The sequence below is a fragment of the Sinocyclocheilus anshuiensis genome, unplaced genomic scaffold (assembly GCF_001515605.1).
Source record: "Sinocyclocheilus anshuiensis isolate Anshui unplaced genomic scaffold, SAMN03320099.WGS_v1.1 scaffold1010, whole genome shotgun sequence".
In the NCBI taxonomy this organism is placed as follows: Eukaryota; Metazoa; Chordata; class Actinopteri; order Cypriniformes; family Cyprinidae; genus Sinocyclocheilus; species Sinocyclocheilus anshuiensis.
This window is the reverse complement of record NW_015537936.1, coordinates 1,383,749-1,404,422: the sequence shown is the minus strand read 5'-3', so window position 1 is coordinate 1,404,422 and position 20,674 is coordinate 1,383,749. Positions and strand designations below refer to the sequence as shown.

Here is a 20,674-nt window from a genome sequence, read left to right as displayed (position 1 = left end):
TCAGAAAAATGTTACGTTTATATATTAAGTATATTTATATACAATATAAATTACATGAATGTAAATATACAAAGTATATACATATTATGTAAACAAAAACTTTTATTTTTGATTTTTTTAATATGCAATTCATCACGATTAATTGTTGGACAGCACACACACACACACACATATATATGTATACAAATTATATATATATATATATATATATATATACATACAGTATATATATGAAGAGTTCATGTGCAAAAACAGATAACTCTGTTTTTAACAATTTTCAAAAATCATGTTTTTTCATTGTGCATTCCAATTAATCTCAATCAAACTGCAGTTGGGTTATTTTGATTAAGTAAAAATAACTTAAAAAATACAGCTAACTATCACAATAAAACACAATAAAAGCATGATAACAAAATAAAAAACTTAAAATGTAAAAAAAAACTGAGTTATCTCTGCATATATATAAATATATAAAGTATATAAAATACAAAAAAATAAAGTATTATATAAAGTACATATATTGACCTTCAGGTAGTGTGGTCTGGTAAACCACAGGACTCCAGGGGCTGGACAGCTGATCCACATGAAGACGAACTGCAAACTCATAATTGGTGTTTGGGTCCAAATCAGTGACCATCAGACTCTGGGCCGCACTGCAGGAACACACACACATATTAGAGGACGAGCATCACAATCTGTGTGTGTGTGTCAGTCTGGGGTCAGTAACACTCACGCCTGCAGGTACAGCACCAGCGAGGCATTCTGCAGTCCCACCGGGTTACAGCGCACTGTGTAGTTGACCGTCTGTCCGCCGGTGAAAGCGGGTCGGGCCCAATGCAGGAACACCGAGGAGGAGGAGTTACTGCGGGCGTAAACGTGATGAGGTGGCGGAGGGGGCGGGACCAGACGATCACGAACCGCTGCAAACAATCACACATAAAAATGTTTCAATGACATATTCACTTCAAGCTTTTTAGCCTACAAACTTAAAAAAAAAATGATTCTGAATCCTAACCCTATATGCTCACCAAGTCTGCATTTACTGGATTAAAAAAATACAGTAAAAACAGTAATATTGAGAAATATTTTTACAAGTTCAAATAACTGTTTTCTATGTGAATATCTGTTGAAATGTAATTTATTTCTGTGATCAAAGCTGTATTTTCAGCATCATTACTCCAGTCTTCAGTGTCACATGATCTTCAGAAATAATTCTAATATGCTGATTTGCTGCTCAAGAAACATTTCTGATTATTATCAATGTTGAAAACAGTTATTCAGTTTCATATTTTTGTGGAAACCGTGACACATTTTATTTTTCAGGATTCTTTGATGAATAGAAAGTTTTAAAAACAGCATTTATAATAGAAACCTTTTGTAACATCACAAAAATCTTTTTGTATCTTTTTTTCTCAATGTAATGCATCCATTTATATATTTATTTGTATATATTTTTTCATGCAGTAAAAATCTAAAATATACATATTATTTGTATTAGCTCTTTTATTTGTTGTATCTTTATATCTTGCATTTATTTGTGTTTAAATGTGCATGCATTTTACAATGCATTGTATGTAAAACCTTACTATCATGCCAATAAAGTTATTTGAAACTTGAACCTATATAATTTTTTTGAACAACGTTTGTAACTTAAGCCAATAATATACTATAGAAGTGTGTGTTTGTGTGTCGCAGCTGAACTCACAAACACATCCCGGTGTGCTGATGGTCTGGTCTGCCTGGTATCCTTCACCCATGAGACTATAGGCCAAGAGCTTGACATGGTACTTCTTTCTTGGATCTATAATAAAGAAATACAAGAAAAAAAATCAAGTTTAAAATCTGTTTCTACTGCATTTAGAATGGGTTAATTGGGTGTTCACACATACAGCAAAAAATCAACAGAAATTAGCTTTTTTTTTTTTTTTTTTAACAATGCATGAGAAGCCGTATCAGAAATTGATCCATGCACTGATGCATTGCTAATCGTTCAGCTGGTTCATGAAATGATGCATGATGTGTGCTGCTACTGATACACATCTTTAGTAGCAAAAGTACAGATTTGTGACCCTGGACCACAAAACCAGTCAAAAGGGTCAATTTTTGGAAATTGAGATTTATACATCATCTGAAAGCTGACTAAATAAGCTTTCCATTGATGTATGGTGATGTATTTGTTAGGATAGAACAATATTTGGTCGAGATGCAACTATTTGAAAATCTGGAATCTGAGGGTGCAAAAAAAATCTAAATATTGAGAAAATCATCTTTAAAGTTGTCCAAATGAAGTTCTTAGCAATGCATATTACTAATCATAAAATTAAGTTTTGATATATTTACGGTAGGAAATTTACAAAATATCTTCATGGAACATGATCTTTACTTAATATCCTAATGATTTTTGGCATGAAAGAAAAATGCATAATTTTGACACATACAATGTATTGTTGGCTATTGCTACAAATATACCCCAGCGACTTAAGACTGCTTTTGTGCTCCAGGGTCACATATGTCAAATTAGTAAGGCATCTTATTTCTCCCTGTAATGTATGTAATCTGTGATCAGATCTTCAAAAGCTTTAGTCAGATTATGTGTGAATGTGGCATAAGAGAACATGTGTGTGTGTGTGTGTGTAACAGCTGATGCATGTGTGTGTGTGTGTGTGTGTGTGTAGCACGTGTGTCTAATCATTAGCAGATGCCCTGAGCTGGAGGTGCTGGTCAGTGAGTTTGCGGTCGATCCTCCTGCTGCTCAACACAAAAGACGAGTGTCCATCCCCCGTTCAGTTCATCCAGCCGTCATCCATCTGCTTCAGCCCCTCACTGACTGACCACTGACCAGCGGACCACAGAGGTTAAATCAAAGACCCAAAGGCCATGGGAAACACACACAGAGAGGTCAGTCACGTGAGCAAAACCACAACCTCAACGATCATAAAGAGACCTCGGAACGACAGAAAAATTGATAACTGATCAGAAACTGATCATCTGGGCTCATCACATATTCAAATCAAATTCACAGGAAAGCGTTATTAAAAATTGCACTCTAAAAGTTGCTGTCCAAGTAATTGTTTTGCATTAACTAAAATACAAAAATTATTTTATAGATATGCCACTCACAAATAGACATTTTAGTCAAGGAAATAGTATTTAATATACTGCATAGCATAATGAGAATGAACTACAGATTTTTTTTTTTTAACTCCCCAATATTTCCAGCTTTTCCATGACCTCTGTCAGGTAAACCACTAACACAACACATAATTTTAAACATCCTGATAAACATGCTAATATGCACATTTTAAAATCTAAAAAAAAAAATAATAATTTTAGAGTGAGGAGTGAAAATTTGAGTTGCTGCAGTTTCCATGCTGTCCTGTAGTATTGAATTTGGCCACATGGTGGCGCTACACAACACAGAGATTCAATACTGACATCACTGAATGTGTTCTGAGCTTCAGATCAAGACACAAGGGTTAAAATGTACGTTAACACTAATATAGTACATAAATACATATCTAAAGTGTATATTTGTGAATATGTTTTTTTCAGGAAGTTTTGTTTACTTTTGGGCTATTAATATTAACAGTCCTGTGGTGTGAAAAATAAATTATTTAATATTAATTATTTAATATCAATCATTTAATTTGGATTAGATTTTATTTTTATTTTCAGTTTCCACTTTAATTTTAAGTTTTAGTAAAGTTTTGTGTTATGTATCATTTTTATTAGTTTATTTTTAAATATGCCTAAATAGTTTTATTAATTTTATTTATTTATTTTAGTTCATTTAGTTTTAGATATTTTAGTACTTCAAGTTTAACTAAACAAAAATGAGAAATGTTTCCTTGGCGACTAGTGGAAAGGAAATAGTTTGTTTATATTTAATTATAATTTAATAATATTTCAGCTAACATGCATTTTATTTCAAGTAACAAACATGTTTTTAGTTTACTTCAGTATAATAACTTTTCTTTAGTATAATAGCTTTTATAGTTTTTTTTATACATTTCTATTTTTTTTTTTTTTTACTTCAATTTTACTTCAACGTTTGTTCATTTAGTTTTAGATATTTTAGTACTTCAAGTTTAACTAAACAAAAATGAGAAATGTTTCCTTGGCGACTAGTGGAAAGGAAATAGTTTGTTTATATTTAATTATAATTTAATAATATTTCAGCTAACATGCATTTTATTTCAAGTAACAAACATGTTTTTAGTTTACTTCAGTATAATAACTTTTCTTTAGTATAATAGCTTTTATAGTTTTTTTTATACATTTCTATTTTTTTTTTTTTTACTTCAATTTTACTTCAACGTTTCATTTCAGTTAGTTGCCAAGACAACATTTCTAATTTTAATTAGAAATGTTCAGAAAGTTTTTCATCTAGTATTTATTTTTTATTTTCATCTAATATTTATATTTTTATTTTATTTTTGCCGTTTTATTTTTTAAGTACCGAAAATGTTTTTCAGTAGAACAACACTGCCATGAGTTAATCTGAGGTCAAGAAAACTGAATGCGTAATAATCAAACAAGTGAAGTTGACTGATAAACTATGATCAGATCGAGGGTTAAAGGACTAGATATGGATCTCAGACAGATGAAGCATTAGATCAGCACTGATATTGGCAGATCGTGTTCTTTAAAGCCTGGTGAATCAGACCACTATCAGTCAGACTGATCGATGCACACAGATGGCATCACAGCCACTGAGATCTGGATCTATAGAGCAGGGGTTGAGGGGGCGGGGCCAAACCCAGCAGTCCTGTCCTGATTGGACGGTTTGGTAAATAGTGTGTGGCATTGAGATCCACAGCTCTGAAGAGGCTCCGTGGAGCCGGTCAGGGGTCAAGGTTCACACACAGATAAAACTCCTTAGGAATCTGGAGTCAGAGGTCAGGCACACAAGTCAGGCCTCTTTCTCCAGGCCATCAGCATTCAGAGAGCGATAAAGAAAGTATTTGGATGGGGAATGACACACAAAACTCACTTTAAATCACATGGAGAGTAAGACGTGCGTGAGTCCACAAACAATAGCTAGGGGAAAAGAATAAGAAATTTAAATTATTAAAAAAATGAAATATAAAAAAATGAAATATATATATACTGTATATATATATATAATAAGCACTGTAGTCATTAAATATTTGCATGCCAATATTTAAAGTTCTTTTGAATTAATCCTATATCATTACATGTGATGTTATGGTGCCTTGGAAGTCTGTCTGAAACCAGGAGTTATCAAAACGCTACCTGTTAAGTCACTGACATTCAGTTTGAGACACAGCCAATGCAAAAGAGCATGTACTCAACAGAAACACCTCAAGCCCTAAACCAGCCTGAACAACAGCCTTCCTCCGGTACAATAGCCTGGAGATATGAACCACACACTGAGAGAGGGGTAATGAGAATGAACTACAGATTTTTTTTTTTTAACTCCCCAATATTTCCAGCTTTTCCATGACCTCTGTCAGGTAAACCACTAACACAACACATAATTTTAAACATCCTGATAAACATGCTAATATGCACATTTTAAAATCTAAAAAAAAAAATAATAATTTTAGAGTGAGGAGTGAAAATTTGAGTTGCTGCAGTTTCCATGCTGTCCTGTAGTATTGAATTTGGCCACATGGTGGCGCTACACAACACAGAGATTCAATACTGACATCACTGAATGTGTTCTGAGCTTCAGATCAAGACACAAGGGTTAAAATGTACGTTAACACTAATATAGTACATAAATACATATCTAAAGTGTATATTTGTGAATATGTTTTTTTCAGGAAGTTTTGTTTACTTTTGGGCTATTAATATTAACAGTCCTGTGGTGTGAAAAATAAATTATTTAATATTAATTATTTAATATCAATCATTTAATTTGGATTAGATTTTATTTTTATTTTCAGTTTCCACTTTAATTTTAAGTTTTAGTAAAGTTTTGTGTTATGTATCATTTTTATTAGTTTATTTTTAAATATGCCTAAATAGTTTTATTAATTTTATTTATTTATTTTAGTTCATTTAGTTTTAGATATTTTAGTACTTCAAGTTTAACTAAACAAAAATGAGAAATGTTTCCTTGGCGACTAGTGGAAAGGAAATAGTTTGTTTATATTTAATTATAATTTAATAATATTTCAGCTAACATGCATTTTATTTCAAGTAACAAACATGTTTTTAGTTTACTTCAGTATAATAACTTTTCTTTAGTATAATAGCTTTTATAGTTTTTTTTATACATTTCTATTTTTTTTTTTTTTACTTCAATTTTACTTCAACGTTTCATTTCAGTTAGTTGCCAAGACAACATTTCTAATTTTAATTAGAAATGTTCAGAAAGTTTTTCATCTAGTATTTATTTTTTATTTTCATCTAATATTTATATTTTTATTTTATTTTTGCCGTTTTATTTTTTAAGTACCGAAAATGTTTTTCAGTAGAACAACACTGCCATGAGTTAATCTGAGGTCAAGAAAACTGAATGCGTAATAATCAAACAAGTGAAGTTGACTGATAAACTATGATCAGATCGAGGGTTAAAGGACTAGATATGGATCTCAGACAGATGAAGCATTAGATCAGCACTGATATTGGCAGATCGTGTTCTTTAAAGCCTGGTGAATCAGACCACTATCAGTCAGACTGATCGATGCACACAGATGGCATCACAGCCACTGAGATCTGGATCTATAGAGCAGGGGTTGAGGGGGCGGGGCCAAACCCAGCAGTCCTGTCCTGATTGGACGGTTTGGTAAATAGTGTGTGGCATTGAGATCCACAGCTCTGAAGAGGCTCCGTGGAGCCGGTCAGGGGTCAAGGTTCACACACAGATAAAACTCCTTAGGAATCTGGAGTCAGAGGTCAGGCACACAAGTCAGGCCTCTTTCTCCAGGCCATCAGCATTCAGAGAGCGATAAAGAAAGTATTTGGATGGGGAATGACACACAAAACTCACTTTAAATCACATGGAGAGTAAGACGTGCGTGAGTCCACAAACAATAGCTAGGGGAAAAGAATAAGAAATTTAAATTATTAAAAAAATGAAATATAAAAAAATGAAATATATATATACTGTATATATATATATAATAAGCACTGTAGTCATTAAATATTTGCATGCCAATATTTAAAGTTCTTTTGAATTAATCCTATATCATTACATGTGATGTTATGGTGCCTTGGAAGTCTGTCTGAAACCAGGAGTTATCAAAACGCTACCTGTTAAGTCACTGACATTCAGTTTGAGACACAGCCAATGCAAAAGAGCATGTACTCAACAGAAACACCTCAAGCCCTAAACCAGCCTGAACAACAGCCTTCCTCCGGTACAATAGCCTGGAGATATGAACCACACACTGAGAGAGGGGGACATCTGACCTCTGACCTCTGACATGGAATCTGGGCAAGTCAAATCCTGTCGAGAGGGTCGGGAAGCAGTGCACATGCAGGACAAAACATACTAGAAAACCAGCAAAAGCTTAGAAATATGCAAGGTGTCTTACCTCACTATAATGAAACGGAAATTTTGATATATTTCAAACTGATATTATAGAATGTAAAACAGAATATTTTAATATGATATGATTTAGCTTAGGCCACACCCCCTGCAATAACAGCGGGAAGCACTGTGTATGAGGTTTGATCACATCACTAAAACACTAACTATGAGCAATAGTATTAGTGATAAACAACAGCAAGAACTGTTAAAGAACAGCATTAGTTCTGAAGTGTATTGTTTCTGAGTGTCTTCAGAGTCCATAAAGTATGAAGACATCATGAAATATATACAAATATCTATAGAAGATCTACAATATCTACAAAAAACTACAAATATAAACTACATTTTTAGTAACTGGCAAAAGCTTACAAATATTTGGATCCTACCTCGATTAAAAAAAAAAGATAATTATATATATATATATATATATATATATATATATGTTTACTTTATAAACCAATGTAGAATTACGTGCACAATAGCTAACATTCAAAAGCTACATTTGTCATTGTGGATGTGTACAGCAAATACATTTTGGGACGACGATAACATGACAGAATAACCACACCTGATTGTAGCACAATTCAACAGTTTACGCTGGTTGGCATGCAAAGACACTACACAAAGATTGTAATAGTTCATTGCAGTAGAGCCGTCGGAAAGGAAAGATATTGATTGTTCTGTTTCCAGAGAGTAGCTACTTGAGCAGAATTGCACTTAAAGTGCACATCCGCTCCTCATGAACATATCTCCTGCTTTGGGTATATATATATCCACAACAATAAACCAGATTTTTAGCATTTCTGGCAAAAGCGTGCATAAGGGTCCTGAAAAATCAGCAAAAGCTTAGAAGTATGGAAGATATCTTACCTCACTCTAATGAAATATATATTGGAAATATATACAAATATCTAACATAGAAAATCATAACATGAAAAATAAACTATTTTTTATCATCACTGGCAAAAGGGGACATAAGGCCCCCCAAAAATCAGCAAAAGCTTAGAAATGTGCAAAAAAATATGGGCAAAAATATATGCAAATATTTCTCATGGAAGATATTTGCAAATATGTATAATTTCTAGCAAAACGAAACATGAGTGACAGCAATCTGCAAACCCCTAGAAATATGCACAATATCTTACCTCGCTATAATGAAAAAATATTAGAAATATTTACAAAAATAAACTAGATTTTTACCATTTCTGAAGAAACGTGCAAAACTCACCATGATGTTCAAGTACTGATTGCACTGCATCGTTATAGGTATTTTTCTCTTCTTTTTCTTCTTCTTTTTAATACATTTTAAATCTTTTTTTATGTAGAGCACTTTGAATTACCATTATGTATAAAATAATGTGCTATATATATATATATATTCTGGGGCGTCACTATGGGGTTGCTAAGGTGTTCTTAGTGCTTTTAATCGAGTTGCTATGCAGTTGCTAGGGTGATGACTTAGTAAACACCACTACTAAGAAATCTCCATCAATTGGAAAGCTTCACACACTCCAATAACTCATCAGCTGAGGAAAATCAATGCAGAAAATGCCCAGCCGAGCTAATGAATGAGCCTGCTTTAATTAAAGAGTGAGCATTAGAGGCCGTAACCCTTAGACCCTCACACTAAATATCACGAATGACGCACGCCGGAGGGAAAAACAAGCAAGAAACATCATGTACAACACACTCAATGGCATCTGTAACATGACATCCATTACCACAGAAACTAATTTAGTTTCACAGTTTACAGTGGAAGGACATAGGGTTCAAAAAGAGAATCATGAATCATGTGAAAGGTACCAGCTTTACTTGCTTTAATGGTCGTCATTGTAAGAGAGAGAGTGTGTGTGTGTGTGTGTGTGTGTGTGTGTTGGGGGGCTTTGTATGAGGGGCTTTGATGTGAACCTCGTCCCACATTCTGTCCCCCTAAGGTCATAAAACACACTGTAAAGCTCCCGACAACAGCTCCTCTTTCTCTCTGCTCCTCTTTTCACCTCCCCTGGACTGATAAAGCATAACTCTCCTGAGAGGCGTCCACAACTCTAATGAATAGAGTTTAGCTCCTTCACATCTCTCTGAATACAGCACCAAAACAAACTAAAGTACATCCACAGTAACTGCACATTTCAACTCATTTCTGTTTGTAAAAACAAACAACAGTCTGTCTGGCTTAATTCTAGTACCATAGCAAGGAAAATTCACTATTATATCTTAATCTACACTACAAAAAAAAGTTTTTTGTTTTTTTTCTTTCAGTATTTTTGTCGTGTTTTACAATACAATTACCTAAACATTCTAAAATCAAAATTATTTTAATTGAGATGCAAAATGACGAGATATTAAGTCTTGTTTTCGAAAAAAAAGCATCAAAATGAAGTGAGTTTGTGCTTAAAACAAGATAAAATATCTTTCAATGGGGTCAGAAAAAAAGGGAAAACAAGATTATTTTCCTGACCCCATTTTTTCTTGTTTTAAGCATAAACTCAGTTAACTTTGCTCATATTTTTAGAAAACAAACTTAAAATCTTACGTCATTTTGCATTTCAAGTAAGCACATCTTGATTTAAGAATGGTTAGGTGTTTGTAATGGAAAACAGACATACATAGTAAGATTTTTTTTGCTGTCTATTTTTGATTTAATGAAGTTCTGCTATGTTTCATTTAATTGTCAACTTTGTCTCAGATGTTTCTCCTAAAAACAGACCCAAATGAGTCAATAGTTGTCATCCAGTAAGAGTACAGAGCTATAAAATGTGAAGCAGCTCAGATCATCTGATGAGACTGGTGTCTTAGCAAATCTGAGATCTTTATTAAAACACTAAAGGAGACACGTGTGAGATTACTGTTTTTGTTTTCTGAAATTCTTCAGCAAAAGTCTCTATTTGTTCTCCATCTAACCTCAGTGCAGTCTAGGTGAAGCAATCGAGATATTTGGTCACCCACATTAAACTAAATTCCAATCAGCAGATGACAATGATCTCATGTAATACTTGTGCAAATATTGTGTCCAGTGCATTCTATCAGCTGCCGACCAGCTGGCTGACTTCTCTATGGCCACAGATGGCCACTGGTCAAGCAAAGCATTGTGGGACAGCATTCATGACCACCACTGAACAACAGGCCCAGATGAGAGTGACCTTTAGGGGCACGAAAGGGCGAGCACACCACAAACCTGCAACGCCCTCCTCCAGAGACTCATTGGAAGACCAGCGTTGCCCAGCACTGAGGCAGCGGGCTGGCAGGGTCAGAGGTCACAGGGGGATGGTCACTGGGAGTTTAGGGAGGAGAGCCACAAATCTACATATCTGAAAAACACTTGAAAGCTTTTGTTCTTGGCAAACCACTGGCCTGGTAATTTAGAGACTCAGGATGAAGCAATGAACAGAATTAAGAAAGAATAATCAATAAACAACGTGAGAACATGCATCAGGCAGATGAGATGAGTCTGTGAGCGTGTGGCATCGCATCTTGCTGTTTTCAGCATGAATCTCGCACTTTTAAGACAAAAGTGTGACAAACTACAACAAGTTAAACTGATATCAAGATGCCAGTGTTGTGCAAAATTCAGAACTGAAGAACCGGCTCTCTTTGAATTCATGAGCGGGAAATTTGAACTGATTTAGCACCGACACACACGGAAGTTGAATTAAATTGACAAGAAAAGGAAATTACTGAATTGCAATTTAAATCAATTCAACACAGGTGATGCATTCTGGGAAATTAAGTGTTTTTCCACCCTCATTCACTCATTCATTTGCCTCAATAAACTCCTAATTTGCTGCTTATTAATAGTAAGGTAGTTGGTTTAGGTATTGGGTAGAATTAGGGATGTAGAATATGTTCATGCAGAATATGTGCTTTATGAGTACTAATAAACAGCCGATATGTTAATAATAGGCATGCTAATATACAACAAGTTAATAGTGAGAACTGGTCCCTATATTAAGGTGTTACCAAACCTTCACATTTTTAAACTTTTTTCAAATCTTTCAAGGAAGCCTGAATTAAAATTGTACAAATTTCTTTGAATTTCAGTTCATTATAATTCTACTTTTTACTATATGTAAATTCAAATTGCAATTCTGCATCCTCAATTCAAATTAAATTCAAATTCTGACATTCTGAAAAGTGCACAATTCTGCTCCATTCAGTGTTGAACACTGGACTGAAAGTTGCATGTACAGTGTTTAGAGAAGCTAACGTCCCTCTCTAACCAATCAAGACTCCCAAACTGCCACTATAACAAACCAAGAGAGTTCAAAAAGAGGCTCTATTTTGGCACGTCTGCCCACAGCTGCTGAATATGAATTTTTAAAGTCACTAGCACTCACCCAGGCCTCCAATGGTGTGCTGGCGGAGGTGAGGGGGAATCTGGGTCGGCGGTCCTACTGGTTCACTCTCTTCATGGTAGGAAAGTTTGTAGCCCTGCAGTCCAGTGGCGCTTCCCGCTGGGAGATGCCAACGCAAAACCACAGTTGTGCAGTTCAGAGACTCCAGCTGCAGCTCTGGTGCCAGGGGCACTGTGGGAGAAAATACACAGCCAATCAGAAATGCATCTTCGCATTATCAGCCAATCACAGATCTCATGCATGAACAAGTAAAGTTATGTTAAGAGGATGTATGTTGAGTTGAGAAAGTCATTAAAACCGCTTTCTCTTTTCAGACTACAAAACGCTGTAATTTCAGACTGCACGGTTTAAATCCGATAGGAAGAACAAAACACAAATTTCAAAGCACAGACCCCAGCAGCCCTATAACCTCAGGAGAACAAATCTTCAAGATTTATCAGCCACAACTGCTGCTATGAATCTCCCTCATCCAGACGAGACGGGACCCCACAGGAACGCCGCCGGGGTTAAATCAATCCCAGCTTAATTAAACACACTCCCGCAGAGTTTCCTGTGGTTCTGCTGTATCTTCTTAGGCGTTAAATTAACCACAGTAATCTAACAGAGAGGGTTCCTGTAGATCACAGGTGACAGAGTTTGATATGTGAGCTGAGGCTTACGGTGGGACTCTGAAAAATTGAGGATCTTTAGAGGCCTGCGGCTCTCGCTTTATAACCCATGACTAAAACCTTTCCAATGTGGATGAGAAGAAGGGTCAGAGGTCATGCAGGAACAAATGCAATGCATTAACAAGATTATCAGCCCGAAGCAATGAGAAAGAGAGGGGGATTCACACTAATCTTTTCAAAGCATGTCTGCTGAAGGTTTTACAGTACTTACAGACAGCAGAAGATTCACATGTAAACAGACCAAATAATCAACACCAACATGGATTAGACAATCTATAGTACGTTACTAGAATGATAGAACAACAGATATATAGATAGATAGATAGATAGATGTTCCACCTTTAGTGCTGGAAGCCTTCGGTGTTCTGTGGGACGTCCAGGCCGATGGTTCTCCCCATCCCACGCTGGTCGCTGCAGCGATGCGGAGCAGATACGTGGTGTCTGGCTGAAGACCCTCCAGGAGGTGATGGGTTTTGTGTCCTGAGAGCTCCAGCTGTGTCACTGCCCCGTCTGTGCTGGTCCTGTACGAGAGGCGGTACCCAGACACACGGCCGCGACTCAGCTTATGAGACAGAGTCTGCCATGATACCTGGATATCAGAGGGACTGCGGCTGGTGAGGCTCAACTCAGGAGCACGCAAGGGAACTGAGCCAGAGAGAGAGGAAAACAAGAAACAACATTTACTTCATGACATTCAGTACTTACGAACATCACGGACCCATTAGCAAACCCACAAAGCAGCCATAACAGACCTCATTTACATATAGAATTTTAAAAAAAAGTACAAAAATAATGATTAGCATTATGAGTGGATCTCAGGCAAAATACAGTTATATAATCTATACAACGATATAATGTTGCATCTTTTTTAAAGGCTCACTCAGCTCGATCGTAAGTAAAATGGTGTGAATGGGTGCCGTCAGAATGAGAGTCCAAACAGCTGATAAAAACATCACAATAATCCATAAGTAATCCACAGCACTCCAGTCCATCAGTTAACATCTGGAGAAGCCAAAAGCTGCGTGTTTGAAAGAAACAAATCCATCATTAAGGCATTTAAACCCATCCATAAGTCCATAATTCATAGTAACACTTTCTCCAGTGAAAAAGTGGTCTGGTCTGAATCAGGAGAGAAATCTGCACAGATCAAGCTCTGTTTACAAGCCAAAACAGCTCTAAACAAATATGTGGGAGGATTTTGATGTGAGAGACAACAGGAGATGAACTTTATCACTGGAGGAAGCGTTATTATGGATTATGGAGTTGTATTTTAGCCGGAAGCAACTGTTTGAAGTTAAAAACATCTTTATGATGGATTTGTTTCTTACAAACACACATAGCTTTTGTCTTCTCTAGATGTTAACTGATGGACTGGAGTGCTGTGGATTATTGTGATGTTTTTATCAGCTGTTTGGACTCTCATTCTGACGGCACCCATTCACTGCAGAGCATCCATTGCTGAGACACTGATGCAATGCTACATTTCTCCAAATCTGTTCCCAGGAAGAAACATTTCAATTTAAATTTTTGGATGAACTATTCCTTTAATAGAACACAAATAGGTTTGAATGTCTGATCCTCATCCTCTACTCACCGTCCTCGAGTGTGCGCTGTATGACATGGTCAGACATGCGGCTGGCACCCATGGGCATGTACGCTACGATGTAAAAGGTGTAGTTCCGCCCGGCCTCCAGGTCATCAATGATGTAGCGGGTAGTATCGTTACCGATAACAATCTGGTACTCTTCGTTATTTAGACCTGTTGGGACACAACAAGACTTAATGTTTCACAATGCTGGAAAGCATGACCAATTCAACTACATTGCAATGTTTACAATGCCAAGATCTTGGGTTTGATTCCTAGGAAAAGTATGAACTGATAAAATGCATATTTTGAATGCAATGTAAGTCGCTTTGAATAAAAGCATCTGCCAAATGCATAAATGTTTTATGCATTAAATGCATACTAACAATGCATGGATACTAAATGAAAAAAAAAATGATGTAGAATTTACTCTGAAACCAGTTTTACTCAGAAATTGCTAGCATAGTTCACACAATTAAAAAGAAATGCCAATTACCACATTGAATTAAACAAGAATTTTTAAGACTAAAATGGCATTTTCTTTAAAACTTACTCTAATAATCTTGTATTCTTTTTTTTACAGTGCAGAGGAAAATTTTATTGTCCGAAATGCATGCTCCTTACCCTTCATAACTCAAAATGCATGAAGTCTTTAACTACTAGTCTGTGTGGCTATTCAAAACCAGTGCCAGAATAAAAAGAAACTTGTCAACTCAATCAACATGGCCATGCCTTCTTTTAATTAACCGCATCATCAATGTAACTAAAGGACAATTCCACCTGCTGGTTTTCCCACAAGTCCACTGCACCTGATAACACTTTAATTAGGCCACATTAAGATGCTCAAATAAAAGAAACACTCTACAGCATTGAGTCCCCAACTGAATTTCTGACCCAATAAACAAGATACTCGACAGTCAACAGAAAAGGCCTTGTTCTGGTGCTGAATGGCCACGCTGAAGACTTTGACTCTGACGCAGAGACAAACCCCCCAAAGCCTCTTCAGAGTTAGATTAAGACACTCCAACACTCGGGATAATTAGCCCCATTTTGCAGCCCTTTCAATCATTTCCGATGCTTTTTGCCCTCCAGAGCACATGCAGTGTGTATTCTTTCTCTACAGCTATTCTTCTCCCACTAAATGGCCTGGAATTCTGGAAGTCCAAGTGTAACCGGCAAAATCCCTAATAAAGATTTCACACTTGTCAGAACAGTTCCTGTTGGATGTCTCATTGTTTTCTCTTCCTTGTCTCCTCACAAGCAGGCAGGTGTTTTATTTGGACGTCTTTCACAGAAGCTGAAAGAATGTCAATGCTTTTAATTTGATGATTCTTGACATTTTCGTCCAGAAGTGACTTTTTTTAACGACAGAAACTGCTCAAAGAATACTCAACTACCAACTCTAACTGTCATGAACAGAGTGAGAGCCTTTCCCACACAAAGTCATGAATATTTCTAAATTAAAGGAATAGTTCACCCAAGAATGAAAATTTGCTGAAAATGTGCTCACCCTCAGGCCATGGAAGATTAGGATGAGTTTGTTTCTTCATCAGATTTGTAAACAATGGATCTCTGCACTGAATAGGTGCCGTCAGAATGAGAGTTCAAACAGCTGATAAAAACATCACAGTAATCCACAAGTAATCCACACCACTCCAGTCCATCGGTTAACATCTTGTGAAGACAAAAGTTGCATGTTTGCAAGAAACAAATCTATCATTAAGACCTTTTAACTTTAAATCTGGCCTAAAAGTCCATAAAGTCCATCTCTTGTTGTCTCTCATATTAAAATCCATCCATATATTTGTTTGAGACTGTTCTGGCTTGTAAACGGTGCTTGATCTGTGCAGACTTCTCTTCTGATTCAGAAGAGACACTGGAGGAAGCGTTATGAATAATGGACTTTTATTTCCCAAATGTGTGTATTTTGTGTGTCCCAAATACACACACACACACTGTCACTTTAATCAGTCTAAATAAGCTCTTTTTGCACTACAATCATTATATCTGCACTGTTGTTTACTTTACTGGTTTGCACTCTATCTGCCATGTGCCGTGTGCTGCTTTATATATATTTTTTTATACTTTTTTTTTTATTTATTTTTTTACATTTTACCTTATTTGTATATTTGTATAGTTGTATTTTATATTTAATCTGTATATCTGTATTTATGTTCTACTGTTAGTGTTATCTGTATGCACCAAGGGTCTGAGAGTAACGCAATTTCAATTCTCTGTGTGTATGTGCTGTACATGTGGAAGAATTGACAATAAAGCAGGCTTGACTTGACTTATTTCAGCCGGAAGCAATGTGTTGAAGTTAAAATGTCTCAATGGATTTGTTTCTTACAAACACGCAGCTTTTGGCTTCACAAGACATTAACTGATGGACTGGAGTGTTGTGGATTACTTGTGGATTATTGTGATGTTTTTATCAGCTGTTTGGACTCTCATTCTGACGGCACCCATTCACTGCAGATCATCCATTGCTGAGACACTGATGCAATGCTACATTTCTCCAAATCTGATGAAGAAACAAACTCATCTACATGGCCTGAGGGTGAGGGCATTTAAATTTTTTGGTGAACTATTCCTTTAATTGGGCTCTTGTGCATTTTCACCACTGTCCGCTCCACATTTCTTCATTTATATCTGAGATGCTCACCTTCTGCCTTCATGTAGTGCACAGAGTAGGCGATGACTTTGTCTGAGTTGTACATGGGTCTCTCCCAGGCCAGTAGGATGGCTGAGCTGGACACGGTGTCCGAGCGGATGTTTCTGGGCGCGCTCGGCCGGTTGTCCGACATCACTACGATCAGACGAGCCATGGCCAGAACCGAACCCTGCTCATTCTCCGCCTGACACTGGTATATGCCGTCATCTTCCGGAATGATCTGGTTAATCACCAGTTTACTGTGAACAACAAGAGTTTTTCATTATGAAAAAAAAAAACTTTGTTCACATCCTGTTTGCCTCAAGACATTGATATACTCACATCTCACAAAACCTGGTAATATTGCATGTCAAATTCTAAAGTATGAAAAAATAAATTATTTTTGCATGAATAAGATAAAAAGAAATTTGCACTATTTAAAAAAAAACTAAGCGCATCTTACTACCATATTCTCATTATAGTGCTATATTTAAATATATAAAACATTTGATAAACATCGTTATATTATATTACTAAGAATTGAATAAGACCCACCATGGAGAATAACAAAAACTACTATAAACAAAACTGAAACATCAGGATGCATTATATTATATTATATTATTAGAATATTATTATTAGATTAGCATTATCGTCACAAAAATTAAGGACATTTTACTACCTCATTATTATTAGTGAATCTGGGGTAAAATGTGACTAATTTTCTTTATTTAAAAAAAGATATATATTATTTTTATATGATATAACTTTAAAAATATGTTTTGTAACATCAATATTTTGTTTTGTAACTTGAATATTTGTTGATGCAGGAACTGCAGGAATAAACCTAGACCTATATATATGTGACCCTGGACCACAAAACCAGTCATAAGGGTAAATTTATGGCTGAATAAATAAGCTTTCCATTGATGTATGGTTTGTTAGGATAGGACAATATTTGGCCAAGATACAACTATTTGAAAATCTGGAATCTGAGGGTGCAAAAAAATCTAAATATTGAGAAAATCGTCTTTAAAGTTGTCCAAATGAAGTCCTTAGCAATGCATATTACTAATCAAAAATTAAGTTTTGATATATTTACAGTAGGAAATTTACAAAATATCTTCATGGAACATGATCTTTACTTAATATCCTAATGATTTTTGACATAAAAGAAAAATCAATCATTTTGACCCATACAATGTATTGTTGGCTATTGCTACAAATATACCCCAGCGACTTAAGACTGCTTTTGTGCTCCAGGCTCACATATTTAACATGCATGTTTAACGTGTGTATGTTGAGGTGGAAACAAGCACGTCGATAGCACTAGACCAGCTCACCCCCCCTCCCCCTCCCCTTTTGCTTTTAGGATCCCATGACAAACCCAGACAGGAAAACAAATTAGAGGAAAATCAAAGAGAAAATCAGCTCAAACACCATTAGCAGAGCACTGAATAATTAACCCTCTCTTGTTCCACAGAAGAAACCAGCTGATGAATATTTCAGCAGGACAGGGTTTCCAGCAGACAAATGAGCCAATTCAAACCCAGAGAAATGTCAGCGTAGTGCTCAAAATATAAACTTTAACTCAAATTAAAGAGAGACATAAATAAATGCAATGGGTTTTGGCTTTAGGGCAGCAGCGTCTACAGCTACAGCCTACAGCTTTAAACGTGTACAGCTTTAGATTAAGACGGCTGTTTTGAGGTGCAATAAACAATTTAAGCAGATGCAAATCTTCCAAGAGACACATTTATTGTTTTAACCCATGCATGTTCTCGAATGCAATGATTCACTGATGTTTTCCACATGGCAGCACCTGTTATACATCTTGACGCGTCCATTCGAGTGAACGGGTTCACCGTTCTTCAGCCATGTGATCTGAGGCGTCGGAAACCCCTCTGCCACACATACGAAGCGGGCGGTACCAGCCCTCGGCCGGGTCACGCTTTCCGGCCATTCCACGAGAGACGGCGGCGCTGCATGAAAATAAATGCACAGATGCATTTATTAAATGCATGCATTTGTGCAATCTAAAACAAATGTTTTCTTTTTTATTAAGGCCATAACAACAGTAATGGAAAAAGAATATGCTCACAGGGTTTCTGCAGGTTTTATAAAGGTACATTTTTAAGAAATAAAAATGAAAAATTAAGGAATAAATTGATGGGAACACAATATGTCAATATGGTATATACAGTAATTGTAAATGTCTTGTATTAGCAATACTTCAAATTTTGAAAATACAACTTTGTACCTATCTCCATTACTTTTTCATTAATTTTACAAAAATAAATAAATAATAATAATAGCTTAAGGCTTGAATAGCTCTATGGAAATAACTTTTACAGTATCTTCTAATCACACTGCAAAAAAGTGCATTTTTGTCTTGTTTTCCAGAGCAAATGTCTGAAGATTCTTAAATCAAGACACATTTACATGAGATGCAAAATGACAGAAGATTAGAAGTCGTTTTCTAAGAAATTGATCAGAATGAAGTTAGTTTATGATTAAAACAAGAACAAATATCTACTAATGTGCATCAAATTAATGCAAACAGGAAAGCAATTTTCTTTGGTTTTAACACTTCATTTTGTTCAAGTATAATTTTTTTTCAGTGCATGCAACATTAAATGCCATGCATTTGAATTGAAGACTCTGCTCTGATTTAACACTTTTTTAAGGAACTTTAAATTGTGGAAAGGTGAAATAAGACTTTTTAAGACCCGCAGAAACCCTGTGTTCACTTACTCTACCTAGCACAGTTATATTAGCGGCTGCAATCGTGTAGTTTCTGGTTCCCGGCGTAGTTGCGCGGCAAAAGTAGATCCCAGCGTGCTGGGGTTTCACGTCGGATATGAGCAGGTTTCCATTGCCAAGAACCTTTGTTTTGTGAACGTCAATGGATTTATGGTCGGCGCGGCTCCATGAGATCAGCGGACGAGGATTTCCGGTCGCCATGCACTCCAGCAGAGCCGTGCTGTGTACCGCCACGGTCAGATTCTGCGGACCGGCGGTGATACGAGGCCTTTGAGGAACTCTGGGAGATGGAGCTGTTGAGAAGTATAAAGAGAGTGAATGAAAATGACACATATACATATGGTAGTATGCTTAAATACTACTCTTATGATCTAGATCTAGACCTGCGTTCACGGTTAGCTCGGCCTCGGAGCTCCTGCGGCGGCTGGCTATATTAGTCGCCACACAGCGGTAACTCCCAGCATCAGCCTGTTCGACTCCCTGAATCTGTAAAACGCCGCTGGGCAGCACTGTGATTCTGGATAGACACGCAAACATTCACTTAATACAATTTAGATATTCAGAAAGTGACAATATACACACTTATACAATATATATAACATATAATATATAACATATGATATATAACAATATACACTACCGTACAAAAGTTTCAAGCCAGTACATATTTCTTTATTTCTTTTTTTGAATGAAATTAACATTTGTATTCAGCAAGGATGTGTTAAATTGAGAAAAAGTGATAGTAAAGACACTGTAAATTTTTAGAAAATCATTGTTAGATTTCTATTTCGAATACATGCTGTTCCTTTTCAACTTTTTATTCATCAAAAAATTCTGAACAAAGTATCACGTTCCAAAAAAATTAAGCAGCACAACTGTTTTCAACATTGATAATAAATCAGAATGATTTCTGAAGGATCATGTGACACTGAAGACTGGAAAAATTATGCTGAAAATACAGCTTTGATCACAGAAATAAATTATATTTTAAAGTATAATAAAATAGCAAACCGTTCTTTTAAATTGTAATAATATTTCACAATATCATTATTATTTTTAATCAAATAAATGTAGACTTGATGAGAGCTTCTTCTGACTTCTTTACAAAACATTAAAAATCATTCTGATCCAAAACTTTTGAATGTCAGT

At 35.9% G+C, this 20,674-nt stretch overlaps 1 protein-coding gene across 1 annotated transcript in view; it reads right to left on the bottom strand.

The window, feature by feature from the left end:
* LOC107659194 (protogenin B-like) overlaps positions 1-20,674 on the bottom strand; it is a 29,816-nt gene that overhangs the window by 5,628 nt on the left and 3,514 nt on the right. Inside the window, exons 3-12 of the mRNA XM_016448047.1 lie at positions 19,909-20,042; positions 19,522-19,818; positions 18,585-18,744; positions 16,775-17,022; positions 14,119-14,283; positions 12,864-13,169; positions 11,839-12,027; positions 1,706-1,801; positions 734-920; positions 526-653 (exon numbers count right to left, since the gene is read on the bottom strand). Of these exons, the coding sequence (XP_016303533.1) occupies positions 526-653; positions 734-920; positions 1,706-1,801; positions 11,839-12,027; positions 12,864-13,169; positions 14,119-14,283; positions 16,775-17,022; positions 18,585-18,744; positions 19,522-19,818; positions 19,909-20,042 (1,910 nt within the window). The remainder of the gene's footprint in view (positions 1-525; positions 654-733; positions 921-1,705; positions 1,802-11,838; positions 12,028-12,863; positions 13,170-14,118; positions 14,284-16,774; positions 17,023-18,584; positions 18,745-19,521; positions 19,819-19,908; positions 20,043-20,674) is intronic.